General features: G+C 43.7%; 1 protein-coding gene across 9 annotated transcripts in view; it reads left to right on the forward strand.

Moving 5' to 3' along the window:
* Nucleotides 1-20244, forward strand: part of SFXN1 (sideroflexin 1) — a 53238-nt gene extending 32994 nt beyond the window's left edge. The window contains exons 8-12 of one of the 9 annotated variants that reach the window (XM_022595082.3): nt 1544-1593; nt 8011-8083; nt 8985-9034; nt 9447-9494; nt 12979-20243. In XM_022595082.3, the coding sequence (XP_022450790.2) occupies nt 1544-1593; nt 8011-8083; nt 8985-9034; nt 9447-9494; nt 12979-13041 (284 nt within the window). In that variant the 3' untranslated portion in view covers nt 13042-20243. The other 8 variants (XM_089909684.1, XM_022595081.3, XM_089909688.1 and 5 more) reach the window with 8 other exon arrangements.
* Nucleotides 20245-21773: the final 1529 nt, after the last annotated feature.

Raw genomic sequence — 21773 nt, forward strand, 5'->3', positions numbered from 1 at the left:
CCTTAGAGCATGAAGCAAGTTGGGTTAGTTATAGGAGCTATTAATATGTGACTCAGTTTTGTCCCTAGGGCCTGGACTCAACATAACCAAAAGCAGAAAATCTCCACTGTAATTTAGTTCCCCTGAGAATCTCTGGTCCACTCCTAAGGCTTCTTCAGCTACCCTCAGACCAGGGCTCTCGAGAAGGTTCTCAGACTTACTCAGAAACCAGAGGGCCCGGGAGTACATAACTCTTTGCAGAAAAATATAAATATATATTTTACAGAGAGAAATGAGTATGTTTACTTCCCTTGTCTAAATCAGATGCAAACAGCACTTGGCTATTAACTAAACTCTCAAAAGAAGCATACTTGATCAAGTTCTGTCAGGCTTTCTCACTACTATTTTTTGTTGTCTCTAAATTCCTTTTGTCACTGGGAAAGCTCATCAGCAGACAAGTAGGAGTGGGCAAAGGAAAGTTGAAGAAAAGGGCATGAAAGAAAACTTGGAGGCGCATTCCAGCCAATTGCACTCCAGCTAATTGGTTATCTGATTTAACCACCATTAAGTGATTTAACAAGGAAGCACCTCAGTGCCCTCATGAGACAGCGGTGTGCACCGTAGGGGTGAGTGAATGGTGGAAACCACAGTCGTGAACTGTAGGCCAGGAGTCCCCTGAGTCCGGGACCAGCACGTTGTCACTAACCTACGAGGAGGCTGGGGAGGCAGCCCCAGAACACCTGCTGAGCCCAGATTTCCAGTTTGCCGAAATCAAGGTGGCCATTCCGGCTTCTACCCTGGGTGGGCTTTTGGTTTTGTTCTCTCCCATTTTGAAATAAGGACGCTCCTCTTTGAAGTTCAGCCGGCCCGACAAATTTGTTTCCAGTGGCTTGGTTACTTTAAACATTATTTAGTCCCCGGAGAAGGAACACAATCTTTCTATCCCCACGAAATCTCTAAAGGTAATTGATATATTGAAATTGATGTGACAGTTTAGTCTGATAAAAATCATGAATAAATGAACTAACACTATCCAATGTTTTACGGGCATCATTGCATCTAATCATCCTGGCTAGTTTGATACAATTGTGCCTATTATATAGATGAGGAAAACAGAAAACTGAGGCTCAGAGAAGTGTTTTCCAGGATCACCCAGCTAGCAAGTGGTCTGCGTGACTCAAAGCAGGAATCTTTATACTGGACTCTATGTGGGATGGACACCCCGGGAAGGCTGCATTTGTTTCATTGGTATAGGAGGGAGAAGTTCCTGATGTTTGTACTGTTGCGTATTTAATGTTAGATATAAAGTTCTCTTCAAGATCATAAAATTTTCTGGCTGGCAAAGAGCGTTGTGTTATTTTTCAAAAATCTAGAGAATGGAAACAATGGATTTTAAAAAAAATACTAAGGTATTTTAAAGAATTATTGCAATTGCTTTTACTCTGCCAGTGTGAAAATAGCCTAAAAGTAATATAAGCCTTTTGTGAAATTGTTGGGGGGAACAAAAAAAAAAGTGAGCTGAAAATAGACATGAAGATTTAAGTGGATCTATCTTTACTTCCAGCCATCCCTCCATTTATCATGAACACTTTGGAAAAGAAAGCCTTTCTCAAGGTAAGCCCCAGTTCTATTTATCCTTGTCTCAATCCTTTCAGTTTGTTTTCAGACTTCAAACTGAAGTTATTTCCCACATGAATAGTGAGTAAAGAATTTGAAGGCCAGTGGCAATCGGGCACTTCAGGGAATATTTTATTTCTAATATCAGATATTTGAAAAAGCTCTCATAAATCTTCATTTATTGAATGCTGCCCACTCCTCTTGAGAGGTAATAACCCAGGTACACATTCATCGTAGTCATCAGTCGGATCCCTAGCCAGGTAATAATGAGGAGATGGTGTGAACTTGGAATGATTTGTTTGTAAGTCCCGATACATACTATCAGAAAGGAAAAAATAATCTGGAGTAGTAGCTTCACAGAGCACTGAATTTAGTGCCCTGAGGTATTTTTCTTTGGTCATCGTATCTAATAATCTATTAATCTGTCAGCCGCCTCCCCTCAGGGTCTGAAAATATTATAGGATGAAACCGTCACTGAGAAATCTCTGTGCGTTGTCCGCATTGTTTTTGTCACTTCCGTGATTTAATGCAATCATATTTATGCTACATCTTAGCTTTCCAGTTCTTGTAACAAGTAGGAAAGAGTGGGATAGGGTGACTCGTTTGGCTCCTGCTGTGTTTAGAAGCTGACACCATTACACCTGCGGGGAGGAATGGGTCCAGTTCCTTGCTGGAGGAACAGGTGTGTTGTAAACACTGCAGCTCTCTTGGGGTGAATTGTTTTGGGTCTTAGCGACAGAACCGTCACACTGAGAGGACAGTATCGGACTTTGAAAAAAGGACATGGTTCACAGACCAAACACTTCCTGAATGATTTCTGTGATTAGGAGAATTCTAAGTGTCCAACAGGTAAATGTTCATTGACCTTTATTCACCCTATGGGCTCCATCCAGGAGGAAAATTAAGGCCAACACTAAATACTTTCAATACAATCACATTCTTAGAAAAATAAGCCAAGAAAGTATGCTTTGAAAAAAATAGTAGTGTTGCGTGCCTCATTTGACCGTCATGTCGATGCACCAACCCCATGTGAGGGAAAAGGGACCCTCTCTTCAGCAGCCCCCTCCCAGTCTTCCTTGGGAGCTTTGGGTACGTGAGCAGATTATATTCCCTGAGATTCTTCCTCTGGCAATCTTACATGTCGATGTGAATTGCAAGATAGTGTGTCACAGTGGCTCTGTAGTGATTGAACTATCCCATTGCTCCTGGGAACGTTCCCAGGGGGGATCCAGAGACCCCCTGGGCCACCCCAGGAGGCTGCATCCTCAAATGCGCTCTGAGTCCCCGTCCATCTCCTGTGAGGGTTTCTACAGCCTAAAGTGTAAGATTAAACAAAAATACAAAACAGTTACACTGATTGAATCAGTAACGCTATTAGTGATGACCAAAATGTAAATGTGACCTCATTTGACATAATTTACCTACTTCGATAAGCCCTTATTTTGAGGATTCATGAAAAGGCTTTGCTGAAGTCTGTTTCTGCTGCAAAATTTAGAAAAGATTAATTCTTTAAAGCTGCTCAGGGATTAGTTTATGTACTAGAACAGGGACTAGATCTTGAAATTACCAAATTATGTAAACAGATGAACTCTTTAAAGCTGCCAAAGGAATTAGTGTGTATGTGCTTGAACAGTGACTAGATCTTATGTAAACATCTAAAACTCACCAACTTTGACATTTCAGTGATTTTCAAATAATCTAAAAAAAAAAAAAATTAATGCTCCTTCCTCTATCCATCCCTGCTTTCCTTATGGGAAGTAATTTAGGCTTTGAGGGAGAAAACATATCAAATGAACTTAGAAAGGGGGCCATCAACATTATCCTCCAGGATGCTAATAGGAAGTGACCCATCCAGTGGATCCATAACTTTGCAGACATGGAATTGATGCCCTGGGTTCTTCTCCGCTGGCTCTTGATCTGATAAGTCATTAGGATTATAGTCGTTCTGCAAGGGCATATGTTGACCCAGGCAACCTTTGGATTTGCCTGGTTGTTAATTTCTTCAGGTATTGGCATGCCAACTTTGGGAACAACGGAGAATCAAAAACCATGTTTAATAAACTCAACTTCCCCTCCCATGGAATTTAAGCAAAATCAGGTTTTTAAAGCAAGACCAGATTTCTGGGTAGATAACAAGGCTTGGAAATTGTCGTCTCATCATGTTAGTTTGTCTGGCATAAAAGTGAACTTTTGCAAGAGAGGAATACTTTTGCAAGTGTGGGTCATTCCATCAATAATATATGATTGTCGTGAATTTGCAGGTGACTGTGAGAGCAGTTGGGAGGCCACCTTCAGTGACAGTGTGTCCCCACCATTGAAGCTTTCCCATCCCCTTCTCTCTGCCTCTCAAACGTCACCCAGCACCCAGTTAGCAGAGGTATGTCAGCAGCCCGGCTCTGGAGTGGAGCCTCCTAATCTTGCCAGCTGCCACTGCTGGTGGGACATTATTCCCCGGAGTCTCACTCCAGGCTGTGGATACTGAGCACACATGGCTGCTTACATGTGAGCTGATCATGGCGTGGGATTCCAGAAATTCTGTAGGAAAGTCTGCATTTGAACCTACATTCATGCTAAAGAGTTAGGTCACTGGGGAAGACATGTGAAATGAACTTGGTCCTTTACTCTCCCAGCTGTCATGCCTTTGAACTCCTGGGGTCTCAGTGTTGTTGGAAAAGTTGCCACGGTTACTCTCATATCTTGGTGACAAACACTGGGCAGGAGACATAGCTGGGCATATTGTATCATTTTCTTGCTGGGACAGACAGAAATTGCTGTAGATACAGCCTGGCATTTTCTTCCATGAAGCAACCAGCAAATGATACAAGCAGTTAGCCACTGTTGCCACACTGCCCTAGGCTTTTCACAGCAATACATGAATAAATATTGTGTTTTCCTCCCTTGTTTTTGTTTGTGGTTTTCAGCTTTGCTTGGTACCATACCCTTCAATAATCATATAGAGGTGTGCCACCTCGATTCCCCTCTGCCCGCCCCACTCCACTACTGAAGGGCCTCATGTGGAACCGGAAGGGGCCGCTGGCATCAGAAGCCATGGGGCAGGGTTGGGGGAGGCGGTCAGAGTAGCTCATGGGTCAGTCCGAGCACCTCGCTAGCTACAAAGGGTCTGGCTGCAGCTGAACTCGTCTGGACTTCTGTGGAGGATGTTGCTTTGAAAAAGCAATGGCTAAACGTTGAGCTCTTCAGACATAACATCCCACTCCCATGTTCAGGGTGGCTGTTACACCAAAATATTGCATTTTGCCCATGTAGCGAGGACTGTAGGACTTCACTGATACCTATGGCCATTACAAAAGCATAGGCAGAGCAGCTTATCTTCCTATCCATATGTTTCCATCTGCAGAGCACTTTCACATGCTATTTGGAAGGGCAGGCTTTTCTGAGCCCTTTTACAAAGGCTTAGAGGTCATTTCCTCAGCCGTTCATGTCCATGTGGGTGGCATCTGCCTGGGTCGGTTAGCCCTCTGATTGTTCCCGCAGCTCCAGCGGCCAGATGTGCCTCTCTGCAAGGATGTACTTATCTGGGCTTTTACCTTGAATATGACCAGACTCCTCTGCAAACATGAAATGAATTGAATGCTCTTGGCTTTTTTAAACGGTGAGCTTGGGGAGCCTTCGGCATGACTCATCCTTCCCCCCACGCTTTAGCTTTTCCCAAATGGAGCGCTGGCTAAAAGCATCAGCTGTGGGCAGGTGACTCACAGAAATCTTTGCAGTAAACCAAAAAGTTCACTGCTTAAAATCTGGTGCTTTTCCCAACAGTGTTCTTGAAGAATAGCTCCTGTGGTCTCTCTACTTTGCTGGCACTTTCATTGGGAATAAAGTTGATATGGTCTGGGTCAGATAAGAGCTGCTCGTTCCTTAAGTTCTAGTTCATTTATATTTTCTTTAATAAAAGTGGACGGCTCTGTCTACTCAGTAGATTTTCAGGATTGTCTGCTAATGGAGTGTGAATGTAGCGTTTATTTGTTCATTCATTTATTTTATTCAGCAGCCCTTTGTTGAATGCCTGTTGCATGCCAAGCAACGTGCTAGGTCCTAGCATCAGAGAAATAGGGCTTGGGCCCTGCTCTCAGGGACCATATAGCATGGTGGTGGGGAGAGGCACAGGGCAAATGGTTCCAATACATGGTGAGTACAGCGTGAGGCACAGAGGGAGCATAGAAGAGGTTTCGCCCCCAACTGCCACAGGTGGGCAGAGGCTTGAAGACAACTGGCCAGGGACATCTGCTTTGCAGAAGCTCAGAGAAGACACAGAGCACGGCTTGTTGGGAGACTTGTAGATGGTCAGGTTGCCTGGGATGTGGGCCATGTGTAGGGAACTGACTGTACCATATATAAAAATCAACTCCCAATAGTTCCTGGAATCTAAATGTAAAAATGTACAATTGTCAAACTTCTAGAAGAAAATGTAGCAGAACATCTTTGAGATCTATACTTGGGCAAAGATTTCTTAGACATAACACCAAAAGCACAGTCCATAAAAGAAAAAATTGACAAATTGGGCTTCAACAAAATGTTAAAGTTCTGTTTTTTGAAAACTGTAAAGAGATTGAAAAGACAAGAAACAGACTGGGAGAAAATTTATGCAAAGTATGTGCCTGATAAAGGACTTGTATCCAGAATATATAAAGAGTCCTCAATAATTTTTAAAGAAAACAACCCAGTTTTTTTTTTGCATTTTTTAAAAATTGGATTATAATTGCTTTACAATGGTGTGTTAGTTTCTGCTTTATAACAAAGTGAATCAGTTATACATATACATAGGTTCCCATATCTCTTCCCTCTTGCGTCTCCCTCCCTCCCACCCTCCCTATCACACCAGTTTTTTTTTTTTTTTTAAAAAAAGGGCAGAATGTTTGAACAGACATTTCACCAAGTATATATAGATATAAAATAATATCACATGTAAAGATGCTCAGTATCTTTAGTCATTGGGGAAATTCAAGTTTAAAACCACATTAGCTACCGTTAAATGCCTATTGGAATGGCTAAAATCAAAAAGACTGACCATAACAAGTGTTGACAAGGCTGTGGAGGACCTGAAACTCTCATCCCCTGCTGGTGGGAATGTAAAATGATACAACCGCTCTGGAGGATAGTTTGGCAGTTTCTTAAAAAGTTAAACATATGCTTACCATGTGACCCAGCCATTTCACTCCTAGGTATTTACCTAGAAGAAAGGAAAACATATGTCCATAAAAGACAGATGTTCAAAGCAGCTTTATTTGTAATAGCCCAAAACTGGAAACAATCCAAATGTTCATCAACAGGAGAATGAATGGAGTAGCAAAGCAATACATTCCATGCAGTGGAATACCTAACCCAGCAATAAGAAGTCCTGAACTATGGATACGTACAAGAGCATGAATGAATCTCAAAACAATTACACAAAAAAGTAGATACTGTATAGAAAATCCTAGAAATTATAACCTAGTATATAATGACAGAAAGTAGATCAGAGGTTGCCAGGGAATGGGTGCAGGGTTTAGGGAAGATGGTGGAATTGCCAAGGGCACAAGGAACAAGGAAAACATGAAGGATGATGGCTCTGTTAATTATTTTGATTGTGGTGATGGCTTCACAGCTGAATACTTATATCAGAACTTTTATCATACACAGTAAGTATGTGCAATTTATTGTATTTCATAAAGCTGTTGGAGGAAAAATCATTGGGAGGAGAAAGAATTTATTCATATTAACTTTTTGAGCTTTTACTTCATTGACTATATATCTTTTAAACTTGTGATTACTGTCTTTAATTCATTTAAAATATCCTCTGTTTGCGCAATTCTGTGCTAAATAAGGTGTGTCCCTCCCTCACGGAGTTCTGTGATTACCTAGGGGAAAACCATACATCCTCAGCTCACTTATTTAATCTCAGACTAAGTTCTGTTTAAGAAGTAGGGATGAAGGAGGCAGGATGGGATGCTGGGAAGGAGTCGGGAGGAGGGATGACATCCAGGTTGGGTTTCATGGGAGAGATCAGAATTCTCCAGGATCCTTGTCGTTACCGAGAGCCTTTCCAACAGAACCCTCTGCACAAGCCGCCATCAGCCTTTGGTTTGTACACATCCATTGTTGAGATTACACACAGCTGTTCAAGAGTCCACTTGACGTGAGGATGGGCTCTCATGGGCTCATCTTCCCTCAAGATCTCATTCAGGGCTTAGCTTGCCTTCCCATCACCAAGCCTGTGTACCCGCCCAGATGACACACATCTGGGAAGTGCTAGGAAGAGGATTTACCATCTCCTTATGAAAATCCTTCATCATCAGACAGAGCCAGTTGCCCCAGATACAATATTTCCTTTTCCTGCTTTCCTTGGAGGGGTGGGGCCCCTCTGTGCGAGCTCCATGGTCTGTCTCTGCTTGATGACATCTCTCTCTTCCTCTCCAGTCCACGCCTCTCTCCCTTCACGTTCACCCATGTGATGTACCTCTTCGCCAGAGGAGTCTGCTCGGGGACCAGGGTATGCCTGTCAGGCAAGCCTCCTTGGGGTCATGATCTTTTAACAGCTTGTGTTGACACTTAACTAAGTTGGCTGATTTCATTACAGCCAGTTCACAACTTGGTTGCAGCTCTTTCAGTGGCCTTATTTATATAATCTATATATTTCGTTGCTCTTTATATTGCATATTATGCTTTTTTAAAACCCCGTGTTGAACGCTAAAAATCTAATAGCACTTATTCTCTAAAAGACCAACCAACTCATTCATTTCCATTAACAAAAAAGTGACAGGCAAAAATTTGTCATGCCAGCAATAGTTTTAGCCGTACCGACAGCAACTAAACCCAAGAAAGGAAAGGTGCAGAGGAGGAGGGGGGATACTTGTTGGATTTCTGCTACGTTCCGGGCACGGTACTAGGTGCTTTATGAATGTTATCTGGCATATCTTCACTCACACGCTTTTAGGAAGCTGTCGTGATCCTCATTTTACAGAGAAGGAACCAAAGGTTGGAGACCGTGCCCTTTTCCCACAGTGGGGATGGACTGGTAGGGCAGAGATTTGATTGCAGCATTGTCTTCCAGCCTTGGAACCACGCTATACAGACCCCCAGCCAGGAGAGAAATTATAGCTAAGTGATAACCATTTCTCCAGCTCCCATATAGCCAGGCATCTCTCAGATTATATGTGCAAGGGAGAAAAATGAGAAGCTGCTTAATCTTTGCCTGTGCATTCATGGACAGATCGAAGAGGGAAGTCAGGACTAACTGTAACGCTGTTACAGTGTTACCCCTGCATTTCACTAATCGCATTCCAGCTGGATCTTGTAATGTGGCGAGGTTCCTGTCCCAGTTAACCAGCAGAAGAAATTGTTTCTAAGAGCCTGTATAAAAAGTACTCAAAATAATTTATTTCTCAACACAGAGGTTCCCATGGATGAGCGCGCCTATTCAGGTTGGATTAGTTGGCTTCTGGTGAGTAGAATTACTTTGATGTCATTAATTTCTTTTTTTTAAGATAAATATACAGCATATGAAATGTGAGGGATAATATGGGATACACGTTTTGAAAATGAGACCATCCCAGAACATCTGGAACTTATGGTCCCAGTCATTAGCTAGACATAAGCTGTCTTTAGAGAAGCCTACAACATTTGGGGCTATTTGTGTGATTCTTTTTTAAACTCCTTTATCTCTTTGATTTAAAAATATATATATATTTTGGCAGTCCTTGGTAGTAAAATTATACGAACAGGACATATTTTTGTGAGGCAGCATAACACTCGAAAGAAAGAAAGGGGATTGTTATCAAAGTAAAATAATAAAAAAGAATCTGAAAAGTCGACCATTTCAAAAATGCTCTGATTCTTTTCTTTTTCTTTTTAAGTTTGGTATTTGCTACACCTCTGTGCTGTGCTCTGTTTCCTCAGAAAAGGTATGTATTTGTTACTCTTCAGAGTGATCATGCGTTTTAATCCTAAAAACCAGTTGAAGACACAGGTCCATTTCACTAGTAGGAAAGTTGAGTCTCAAAAAGATAATGAAGCCAAGCCTCTAAAAAGAAGAGATAAGAGGCAGAAATGAAATGCGTGTCTGTTTAATATCAAAATTCTCTTTGCCCAGCTCTTTTCTACCTCCTACTGTTATATTTGAAAATTCTTTATTCTTGTGTAAGACTCGGGCTAACTCTGGTGCCAATTTGCTCTTATAAAAAGTTAAGTATGGCTCGATGTCCAGTCCATTGGCAAATGCATCTATAATGCAGATATGTTCGAATTTAAGTTCCACCCCCAGGGACAGCAGTTATATGCACTTAGCTTTGGTGGTTGGTATATTTGCTTCCCTTCTTCCTACTTAGGGTTTTTTTTTTCATTTTTTCTTTTTTTTCTTTTTTTGCCTTAAAAGCTTGATTGTGCACGTGTCTTTCATCACAAGCTGCCCTTGAATCCTGCCTTTGATGTAAGAACTGTATTGACAGGCATTAAATCAGCGTCACATAAATCTAAGGCTTCGGCTTTTTTCTATTCTAACATCAAGGCACAGAGGAGCAGCATTTTGTTGTTTTGCTGTGGTTTGTGTTACCAGACTCCTGCCCTTCGTGGGCCAGCAGGCCCCAAACATATGGCCTTTAATGCCCTAGGCTTTCACAGTGGGTTTGGGATGAGGTATTCTGTTCTAGAACTAACTTCATCAGGTCCCTCTACCTGATAGAAAAATCCATCTTTTATCTGGTCTTTCACTTCTGCCTTTGACCCCCCACTGTTCTTAGTTGGGGATTTAAATTTCAAGGAGAGGGAACTTTTATCACCTTGATGCCTATAGCTAAGCCCCCCATGAAGAGGGCGGGACCTTCAGAACCTCTGTTGAAGCCCAATACAGATGAATTTCCTAAAGAGGAGCACTCATACCTATTTAATTGTACAAACCCCAGAATCTCAGGGCTTAAGGTAAGAAATGTTTATTTCATTAGTATATCGCATTGGAATGTGTGTTCAGCCCTTGACCTTGTGCTCGGTGACTTAGGAACATGGCATTTGGGTTGAGAAAGATCTGACTTCAAATCTCAGTTACACCTCCAGTTTCCTTATCTGTAAAATTAGGATAATCCCTGACTTGCCAGGTTTTTATAAGGGTTAAAACGCATAACGTCGGACCACGAACCTGAGTACTGGGTCATACCCATTATCATTATCATCAGCGACATGATTTTAAAATTACCCAAGTTCCCACTGTATGGAAAAAAATAGCCATTGTGGTTTTTTTCTAGATTCATAATTTTTCTCTTTTTTGCATATGTTTATAAATCTATATCCTACCTTTTTTTTTTAATTTTTTTTATTTTTGGCTGTGCTGGGTGTTTGTTTCTCTGCGAGGGCTTTCTCTAGTTGCAGCAAGCAGGGGCCACTCTTCATCACGGTGCGCGGGCCTCTCACTATCGCAGCCTCTCCCGTTGCGGAGCACAGGCTCCAGACGCGCAGGCTCAGTAGTTGTGGCTCACGGGCCTAGTTGCTCCGCGGCATGTGGGATCCTCCCAGACCAGGGCTCGAACCCGTGTCCCCTGCATTGGCAGGCAGATTCTCAACCACTGCGCCACCAGATAAGCCCCCTGGCCGGAGTTCTTTAGACCCAACCAAGTTGTCAGCTACTTGCCGCGCAGTCATAATTTGGATGTTTGGTGGTCATCTGGGTGGATCTTTTCAAGTCCAAAGTGATAGAGCAATAGGAGAATGAGAAAGACTGAGTGGGAAAAACCTTGGCCTCAGTGCGCTTCTTCACAGCAAGAGAACTCGTCTCTGCCAGATCCTGCAGGCGACGTCAGCTGCCACTTCACAGGCTACTCGAATCTACATGGCTCAGGATAAGTCCCAGCCACCCTTCAGAGGGGAGCCATAGCCCAATAGGCGGATCGAGATTATGGCCTTTGAGGCCCCGCATTGGGTGCCAGAAAAGATGTTGCAGGAAAGAGAGTGGGGTGCGAGAGGATGGTCACATCCCAAGTCATGTCTGTGTCCCTGGGGTGGCCGCCAAGTGTGGGCTCTTGGCTTTGTGCAGGCAAGAATTCAAGAGCAAGACATAGTAAAGTGAAAGAAGGTTTATTCAGGGAGATACACACTCCATAGACAGAGTGTGGGCCATCTTGGAAGGCAAGAGGCCGCCTACCTTTTTTACCTCGGAGTTTACCACATCTCAACTATATTAAAGAACAAATCTTTTTAAAAGACTAATTATATAGTGTTACCAAACCCAGGTTCGGCTGCTTGCCGCTCAGAAGCCAATAATTCAAGAGGCAAGTGTCAGTAGAAAGGAAAGGTGCTTTAATCAGAAAAGCTGGCAGTCTGGGGAGATGGTGGACTTGTGTCCAGAGACCAGCTCTGATGATTCTGCTCAGCCATGACAGTTTTTAAAGGGAAGAAAACGGAGGGGGAAGAATCTCAGCAAATCATCGAGGCAGGAGGTTGGATTCTGCATCATTCTCCGTTGAGTGCAGACTGGCTGACTCTCTTCACATGTTATCTTGCCCACATGATCTGCCTGCGGGATTGCTTAGGGGGATTCGTTGGGGGTAGAGAGCTAGTCATTTTTTTAACTGCTTACTTCTTCATTCTTCTTTTTATCTAGGAAAAGAATCAACAGGCTAGACAAGGCATGGTGTGCATTCAGGACAGCACAAGTCAGGAGTTAGGCTAATCGCCTAGTGATATCATCCCTGTCATTAGGTTCTTCTAAGATTAGAGGGGAACAGAAATGGGCAAACAGGAAAGGGGCAAACGAGTTGCTTTCAATAACAAAATGTCCACAGTTTTTCTGGACAGTTTTTCTTCATCCTTAATACATATGCACATATAAAACATTCAAGTACATTTTTAAATGTATAAAGCAAGCACTAACGGTGGTCAACAAGAGATGTTTTTTCTCATACATTTTAGTATTTTCTGAAAGCTTTAGAATAAGTATGTTTTACTATACAGTGGACAAAAGCAGATTAACGAAAGTGAATTTGTAGTGCTAAAAAGTTCCACTGAGTGCATATATCTTTTTTTAATTGACGGTGAACATTTATGTTGTTTTCCTTGGGAAGTGGCGTGACCACAGGTTGTTTTCCAATACCATCAGGGTCTAAGAGTGTCATCACCATACCTCCTTGCTGGCAAAAGTGGTTTTTAAGGCTTTTAATAAGATGAGAGGTAAAAAGCGTATCTCAGTGTTGGGTTTTGATGGTGCCTTTCTTTGATATTTAGTGACAGTTTTCTGAGAGGAACAGGATACTCGTTTTCTGGGCACGTGAAGCATTTTTCAAACAGGACTCTGTTGTCCCAGTCACAGGGGGTGGGTGGGGCTACTCTCTCTCCTCTCTCCAGGTTCTAATTCCCACCTCCGCCCGTGGAATGACCCTGTCTGTCGTTTCTCCCTTCTCCCAGTTCCATGTCTGTGACAAGCTTGGAGGCCGAGCTGCAAGCCAAGATCCAAGAGACCCATCCTGAATTACGGCGCGTGTACTTTAACAAGGGATTATAAAGTAGGGAAAGAAACATCTTCAGAGGATCCTACCAACCACAAGTGTGGTGTAGCCAAGTTGGTAAGGAATATCCTGGTTCTGGTCGACAGGTGACAGATACCTTTTAACGATCCACATTAGCCTTTTAGAGTCAAGCTGCTACTTACAGCACAGCACCTGGGGTGGCCTCCCCTTACATTTGAATCATGGTATAATTTACAGAAACACCCTTCCTGTAGCTTTTGTAGTCACTGTTTTTTCAAAGACAATATCCCAACCCTCACCCAGAGTTTTCAAAAGCACCGCTAGGCATAGAGTAGATGTTCAGTATATTGACTGTCAGTCAACGAAAAGGAAATCTGTTTAAAATACTGAATTTTTATCCTACTCTTGTTTCAAATCAAGGAGAGCTCAGTAGTGAGTTGAGAAAACACAAAAGCTCTGAAGCTAAACTGTAAAAGAAAATGACTCGTAAATATTAAGGACAGTTTACTTTCCTGCCCAGTTCGGGCTGGAGGCGACCCGAAGTAGATGATGAGTTCGTTGCATTTGTAGGATAAAAGCTCCTTCATACACCTCCCGGAAGTCAGAGTGATAGACAATTGTGAAAGGTCCCTGCTGTCAACAGCTGTATGCTTTCGTATTGCTGGTGGATTTCTTCGGTTGAGTTTGAAATTTATTCTATTTTACATTCTTATGAAGATATCAATCTTACCTTGCACTTGTTGACTTTATATTCAGTCATTTAAATCAACTAATCAAATAACGGAAATGCACAAATGTCAAATTTTGGAAGTATATTCGAAACCAACGCTGTATGACTGGGTTGAATCTGGCGTGTTTGATTTTTTTTTTTTTTTTAGAAGTGAGAGAACAGTTCCCTCTGCCTACATGTCTTTTCTTGTCATCCTCGTAGATCTCTTTGGCTTTCAGAAAGATACGGAAATAATGTGTATGTGAATCAAGGACTCAATGAGTTTTACTTAATGTTGTATATTACATTCCACCCTGTTTGAAAATAATGAACCCATGGACCACTGCTTACATCATCTGTAGTATCTTCACATACAATATATTTAATGTTAATAGATTATGTTTCAACTCTGTAGAGGTTCAGAGGCATATGTGAGGTGGTCATTTCACTGAGTATAGACCACTCGATTCAATTTGTAATTCAGAGACTTATAAGTGGGAAAAAAATGTAGAAACTAGTTTGGGCAAATTTTTCCTGACACTGTGACCAGACTGAATTTCCTCATAAAGAAAAAATGGTGTGCCTCGTGTCTGTGTTTCTCTTTTCTCTGAAACGATGAATGGACCTGAAGGTTTTGGGCCACTCTGAGCCTTCCTTTATATACTGCCAGAATATTCTCATTTAGATTTCCTGTCTTAAGCCATTTGAAGCAAAAGAGCTTCCCCATGACATTCTGGCCTTGGATGTCTTTTGTGGCCATAGATGCTTCTCTTTAAAAATGGGTAAAAGCAGGAAATTCAAGGCAGAGCTCCACGAGGTGCTTAAAGGGCACTTTTTTTTTTTTTTTTTTTTAAAGGGCACTTTTAACAAGAAACTAAAGCCCTTGAGGCCTACCCCACTCGCCCCAGCTAATCTCAGAATGCTTACCCCCAGCCAGGTGGCAGCTCCATGTCCAAATCTTAACCTTCGTTGAAAAATTAATGAATGCCTGGTTGGAAGATTGACAAACTGACCAAAATTTTAATACACACCAGGATGAGATGGCCAAAGGATCATTACAAAAGGGATAATGAGCCTGGAGATGTGTCTTTTTAAACATTATCTGTTGAAGCTTCTGACTCTTGATGCTTTTATAGAGAACTATGAATTGTATAGTTGAATCATGGTTTATAAAAAGGAACAAAATGAACCAAGATTGGCGATCTTTGCTGATCTCTTAGGAATACCTCTTCTGGAGAAAAGTTCACACGAAGTGCAATATGCTTGTAAAGGTAAATAGTTATTAATATTTCTAGCAACATGATATAAAGAATTATGACTGTAAGTATTAACCGACTGGCAGCTTTTTTTCAGTATTAGCACAGTGTCTGGCCAGTGTTGGAGTCGATGTATTATTTCAGTTCAACTGGATGAAATGTTAAATAAACTCAGAATGAAAAAAAATTCTCTCTTTTATTTGTATGTAAAGGATGATGCAGTTTTTATGTTATACTCAATGGTACCTTTCATTCTAACTTAATATCTGGGTACCATCAGTAACTCCTGATGAAGAGATATTTTTGTATTATGCCTTTAGCAGGAAATATATTTCTAGTCCTGGCTACCAGTTTTCCACCTTCTTGAACACCATAGAGGCTCCCACCCCCCCACGGCAGCCCCACACAGCGTAATTCCAGGTACGTTCGTTATGACACAGGGGGAATGAGATTCTGCCTTCGACCCTGATGACTGACACCCTTACACATGTGGTCAGGTCAATTTGCTTTTATATTGTTTGTCAGATTCTAATGTGGAACTAGCGTTTACCATAGTTCACAGAGAAAATCTAAATTTAACCCAGGATTGGGGAGTGCCTTATTAAGAGACGTAAAAAAGAACTGAGCATTTTACCCACCGTGGTCACGTCTCTGCTCTGTGTTGCCACAGGACCTCTGTTTATCACTTAAATTTTTGAAATATATTCAAGAGCTTGGGCCTAGGAGCCAGAGCCGCTACAGTCTTGGTTGTCCCCACTTTTAAACTAAACATATCTGGGCTGGTGACATTCTCTGTGACCTTCAGTTTTATTAGTTTAGATTGTTTGGAGAGAATAACTGAATCTACCTCACAGAGTTGTTGTAAACAAGCTAATTCCAGCACAGCGGTTTACGTAGTGCCTGGTACAGAGTAACCATTCAGCGGACGATTGCCAATTGTCTACAGATGCTGGACGTGCATTCCAAATGCCAGTACATCAATCTCCTGGTAAGATTGCAGAGTCTTGGCGGCTTCCGCAGAGATAACCCACAACTTCACTAAAAGTAGATTAAAGTGGCCACGGGGAGACACGTGAATCCATCCTTTTAAAACGTCCAACGATTAAGGTTTTGCCTAGATGAGACAGAGGTGGGAAAGTCTCTGCTCACAGATGAGAAAGCTGGGGCTTCAAGTAGCACAAGTTCAAGGCTGCTCCTGGTCGCCAGAAAACTATAGTGGCAGCCAAGGTCTGACACCTGAATCTACAGTCCTGTCCAAAAAGTGTAAACAACTGGAACACTCCAATAACATTAGTTTTTCAAATTGGTGTATTCTTGTGTATTCATAATTTCACTAAAAGCCAAAGAAAGGTCAGGTTACATCTGTTAGTGATGTTATAAAGTATCAAGCTCTAGATATTCAAAGTATGGTCCATAGCCCAGCAACATCCAAGTTTGTTAGAAATGCAAGTTCTTGGGCCCCAGCCCAGACCTGCTGAGCCAACATCTGCCAGATAACAGGAGCCCTGAGATCCCCGTATGCGTCACAGCTGGAGAAGTTCTGGCTGTGCCACATCTCCGACGCTCCCAGGGACCCGAGCTTCACTGGGTCCGTTTCAGATCAACTTCTAATACTCTGTGAATTTGCGTATTTACCCCTCACCAGATTCCAAGGAAGCTTCCAGCTTCAATGTTGACGTTCTTAGGGACATAGGGTCAACAAGCTTACGAGGGCAGGGATTTCCGTTTTGTCCACGGCCGTAGCTCCATCACCTAGAACAACTGGCACCAGCGAAGGGTCCCCATATGGTCATCGGGTTCATCCTGGGCTCTTCCTGGGAATCTGAAGAAGGGTCTTCACATTTCCGATATCCAGTTGTGGAAAGGAAGCCACTTGGCGTCACGGAGAGGTCGTCACCAAGATGTGGAAAGAACAGGGAATCTGAGGGTTTCTGGGACCAGAGCTGGCCATGAATGTTATCCTTGGGAACCGAGAGGCAAAATGAGCATCCAAGTTGTAACCATTGTTGTGGAGCCAGCCCAACTGTCACGGAGGACACCACTGCCCCTGTAGCTTTTGGAGACGAAGGAGCACTTGGGACAATACACCTAGGGGCTTGTTGAACCCTCAAGGAGCCCACGATATGCCCAGTTTTAAAGAGAAGGAATTTGAGGCTCAGAGATGTGGGCTGATTTGTCTAATGTCATGCGGTGGCCCAACTGCTATCTCAGTCCAGGCCTGTCAGACTCCAGTGTCTTCCGCTGTACTTCACAGCTTCTCCATCAGTAGGAATAATTAGAACTAGCTTCGGTACAGCATTTTACCATCTTCAACGTGTTTTTATTTCTGCATACGTTACTCCTTGTCATAGCCCCAACAGTTCCTCTGAGCATCATCTCCATTTAAAAAGTGGGGAAACAGTCTTGAAGAAGTGAAATCACTTACCACCAACCTAACTTGGGGGATTCAAAGGATTATAAAAGATGTATTCACGTTCCCACACACACACCCACAAACAAAAGGTTTATGGAACATACAGAATTCCAATAAGGACCCGACCAAGGTCAAAGGCAGATCAGCAAGGTCATTTCCAGATAGGATCCTCTATTAGAGTAATAGGAACAATGGTTTTCAAAGTGTGGTCCCTGGTCCAGCAGCATCAGCATCACTGGGAACTAGAAATGCATGTTCTCAGGCCCTCTCGTACTGAATCAAAAACTCGAAGGTGGGACCCGGCCAACTTCTAACAAGCCCTCTGAGTGACTCTGACACAGTCCATTCAAACTTGAGAACCACTGGGTGGCTGTTAGGATGAATGCTAGAGTCGCGTTCAGCTCCGTTCTATGAACTGAGGCAGGCTAGTCTCTCTAAACCTGTTTCCTCATCTGTAAAATGATGTTAATGCCACTTCCGTCATTGGGTTGTTGGGAGGATTCAATGAGAATTAATAAATGGACAGCACTTAGCCTGGCACAGGGTACACTCAACGCATTGTAGCTAAATTTATGTGATCCCCGGGACCAGAAGTTTGACAACACTGTTGGTGATCCTACAGGGAAACAGGCACTCTCGTGACTGCTGGTAGACATCCAAATTGCTGCAGTTTTCCTGCAAGACAGTTTGGGTGTCTCTCTCAAAACGTATAAAAGCACGTACCCTCCTTAAAGCAATTTCACGTCTAAGAATTAATCCCACAGATGGATACACTCGGGTTCACAGGAGACCTGGCTACTCCTGGGAGGGAACCGTATGAATGCAATGGTCGGGGGAAGTGAAGGAAGGGGGAGGTTGGAGAATATTTCCAGAAGATGGTGAGAAACTGCCAGGTAGGAAAAAAAAAGTGTACACTATTGTGGGTAATCCCAAGTATAAGAATAAATTTTCCCTTGGGAAAAAGAATTTTTTAATTTCTGAATTGGATTTTTGCAAGATAGAAGGATAAATAACAGTTGATTGTCACAAATATAAGCTAATTTGGGAAGAAAGGCTATCTCTGGATGGTGGGATTTTAAGTGATTTTAAAATTTTCTCCTTTATGCTTTTCTAGTTTTACAGATTTACTTCTGTTTCTGAACTCAGGACATACTAAATGCTACTTTAAAAAAAAAACAAACCCTGTAGGTTATAGTCCCAATTTTATAATAATATATGCACTGATATGTATAAAAAGACATATTAGAGGAATATATACCACAATGGTTAACAGTTGGTATCTCTGGATTTACAGGTCATCTTTATTTTCTTTACAGCTTTCTGTTTCTCAGATTTTCTGGAATGTATTGGTTCTAAAATCAGAAACACGTCAAGTTCAGGCCGTTGAGTGACCCCCAGCTCAGGCTTGGAAGCGGGGGCCTCTCAGCTCCCAAGCTCTGGGATTACCGAGCCAATCATTGACCCTCCCCTTGATTCCATCTCTCTCCTGGAAGTGATGGAAACAGTATCTACCTTATAGACAGGCCTGAACCTGTGGTTTTGGAGCTCCAGGCCGGAGAGATCCGCAGCGCCGAGAGACGCCGCCAGGGAGCAGCATTGCCTGCAACATCGCGCGACTGGAGCCCACCGATCCCCAGAGCTGCCGGCAGGTGGCGCAAGGCAACAGACTGCGGCCCTCGAACGTGCATCTCTGGATTTCCAAGGCCAGGTCGGGAAGATGGTGCAGGAAGCCAGGAGAAGGACATGGTCTCTCCAGCTTCAGGAAGCTGGAAAGATGCCAACAAGCAGGAATGGGACTTATTGTACAGGGCACCTGACTCCCGGTAGGAGGGGGGCAGTGCGGAACACGGAACAATTGTAGACCAGACCCAGCCCCTGCCCTCGGGGCCATCAGTGCTGCGACACAGGCCAATCACACCTGAAGCTGGCTCAGGGAAAGGGAGCTGGGAATCAGTGAGGGCTTTAAAGAGTGGCATCTCAACTGATACCGGGAAGAGGAGTAGAAATTTCTCACTGGGAGGAGAAAAGGGGCAAGAAGAAAACTAGGGCTTCTCCGTACCGGAATGGGCTTCCCTTTCCATGGAAAGATCTGGAAACCAGGGAGAGTGTGGCTGAATGGTGTGTGCAAAGGAGGGAACTTTGGGGAAGATGCCACCAGGATCTCAGGGTCGTGAGGGCCCTTCAGTGCCCAGGGAAGGAGTGCGGGCTTCATCCTGAAAGCAGGGACTCCTTCTGGAGGCTTTTGTCCGGGGGAGGAACAACAGTCAGATCCTAACTCTGTCACTTGCTGTTTTTGTCATATGGGACCGGCCAGTTCCCGTCTCCAATCCTCAGTGTACTCATCTGTAAAATGGAGACAATAAATTGCAAATAATAAATAAATACATACATTACAGACAATAAATAAATACATTACAGTCTTGCTGTGAAACTTAAAATGGGTAAATGGAGAACCTGAAGTCGTGACTTTCCTTCCCTTGTCCTTTTATTTCTCTGCAATAAACCAAATGGAAAAGACAGACAAGCAGGCCATTTCCAGGATGTCACAGTGTCGGTTTGGCAAGTGCGAAGTTTCCAGGAGCCAGGAAATCGATTCATCATGTGTGATTGCAATCAAGAACAAGTTCTTTCCTCGTATTCTCATTTATGATGAAAATGTATTTTAATCATGTGTAATCTCCAAGAAAGATGGTAGCAGGAGAGAACAAGGTTTTTAATAACGCAAAGCTAAAAATAGAGACGAAGATGACGATGCTATTGAAATTCCAAAGGATGCCACCTCCTGATACAAACCCTGAATAATAATTTCGGTCCAGAACTAGGAGTGGGGTTGCTGGGAACCCTGTTCCCCAGGGGAGCGGCCTCAGGTGCAGCCGGGTGGCTTACCCGCTGGATGGCTGACATAGGAAAGAAGCAGAAAGTTTTCTTCCAACGGCCTTCTCACTGGGCGGGGTGAGTCACATCGGCAAATCTAGTGAGGATGACCCGATGAGGAGGAAAAGGATACTGTCACCGAAAGAGAAGCTGGGACTGGATCCTACTTCTGCAGTGCACCTCCAGCTTCCCAGGGCTCCTTTGCAAGGCAAAATCTGGACAATGGGGAAACAAAAGAAAACAAAGCGAAGGACTCCCAAGTAGAGGCTGACAATAAAAAAATGGAGAGAGGGAGAGAAGGCTGGACAGAAAAGCTGCCTGGACCAGGTGTAGACAGCAGCTCTCAAGTCTGGGAGTTGAGAGCCGGGAAGACAGGGTTTGGGGGGAGGGGACACAAAGAGGCAGCAATGGGGAGCCCCCATCCTTGATGCTGGGCATTAAGAAGGCACCCCCGTTTGGGTGTAGGGTAGGGTTTCTCCCCCCTTGGCTTCACTCCAGAATCACCTGAAGAGACTTTCACAAGTCTCATTGCTCAGGTCGCATCCAAACCAATCACATCCCAATATTCGGAGGTGGCCTGGGAACCGGCATTTTAGGCTCCCCAGGGCTCAGGTTCTAAGTGCAGCCAGGGTTGAGAACTGTTGTTCTCGAGATCGAAGAGTACGTTAAAGTGATTCCACGGCTTTGGAGGTGCTGGGGAGCGGGGGCAGTGGTTAGTGCTCTGCAGTGGTGGGGACGGGACGTCCCGCAGTGAACTAGGAGTGTGGACACTAGGAGTGTGGACCTGTGTTATCATTTATTTGCACTCGACCACTGTCGAGCCTCCATTACAGACAGCGATGGCTAACAGGCACTGAGCAATTATTTTACCCTATCGCAGCCTCATTTACTGTCACAACACCCTGTCAAGTAACTGCGACTCTAGTTGCTCCCACTTCACACATGAAACTGCAGCATTTCAGGGACTTGCCAGAGATAACCAGCTCACGCGTGGCAGAGGTAGGCAGAACGCCCTCGGCCTATGTGTCCTGCCCAGACCCTCCCCTTAGCCTGCCATCCATCGCGGGTGGTGGGGGGCGGGGGGGAGGGTCGAGCCAGCCTCTGACCCCAGGGTAAGCACAACCAAGGCTCCATTCCCACAGGCCTGGGAGAAGCATTCTGGAACATCGCCAGAGGCAAACAACAGATGTGCCCAGGACCGCAGTGGCTTGCTAGTTCTGGACAATGTGGCTCTGGAAGGATTCCAGTGTGGGTGGAGTTTGCAATGCGAAAGATGAAGCTTCTGGAGCCCTGCAGCGTGCTCTCTTCTGGGCGCGCGGCTGCTTCCTGCCTCCTTTCCCATCCAGGCTCCATCAGGCTCCACCTCACACTCCTTCTTCAGCCTTCTTTTCTGCCTCAACCTCTCTGACCTAAGAAGCCCCACCAAAATAATACACGCTCATAAGAATAAACTAAGATGACGCAGAAGCGTATAAAGAGAT

This window comes from Delphinapterus leucas, chromosome 3, assembly GCF_059928025.1.
Source record: "Delphinapterus leucas isolate spDelLeu-1000000601 "Yukka" chromosome 3, BTC_Dleu_Yukka2, whole genome shotgun sequence".
In the NCBI taxonomy this organism is placed as follows: domain Eukaryota; kingdom Metazoa; phylum Chordata; class Mammalia; order Artiodactyla; family Monodontidae; genus Delphinapterus; species Delphinapterus leucas.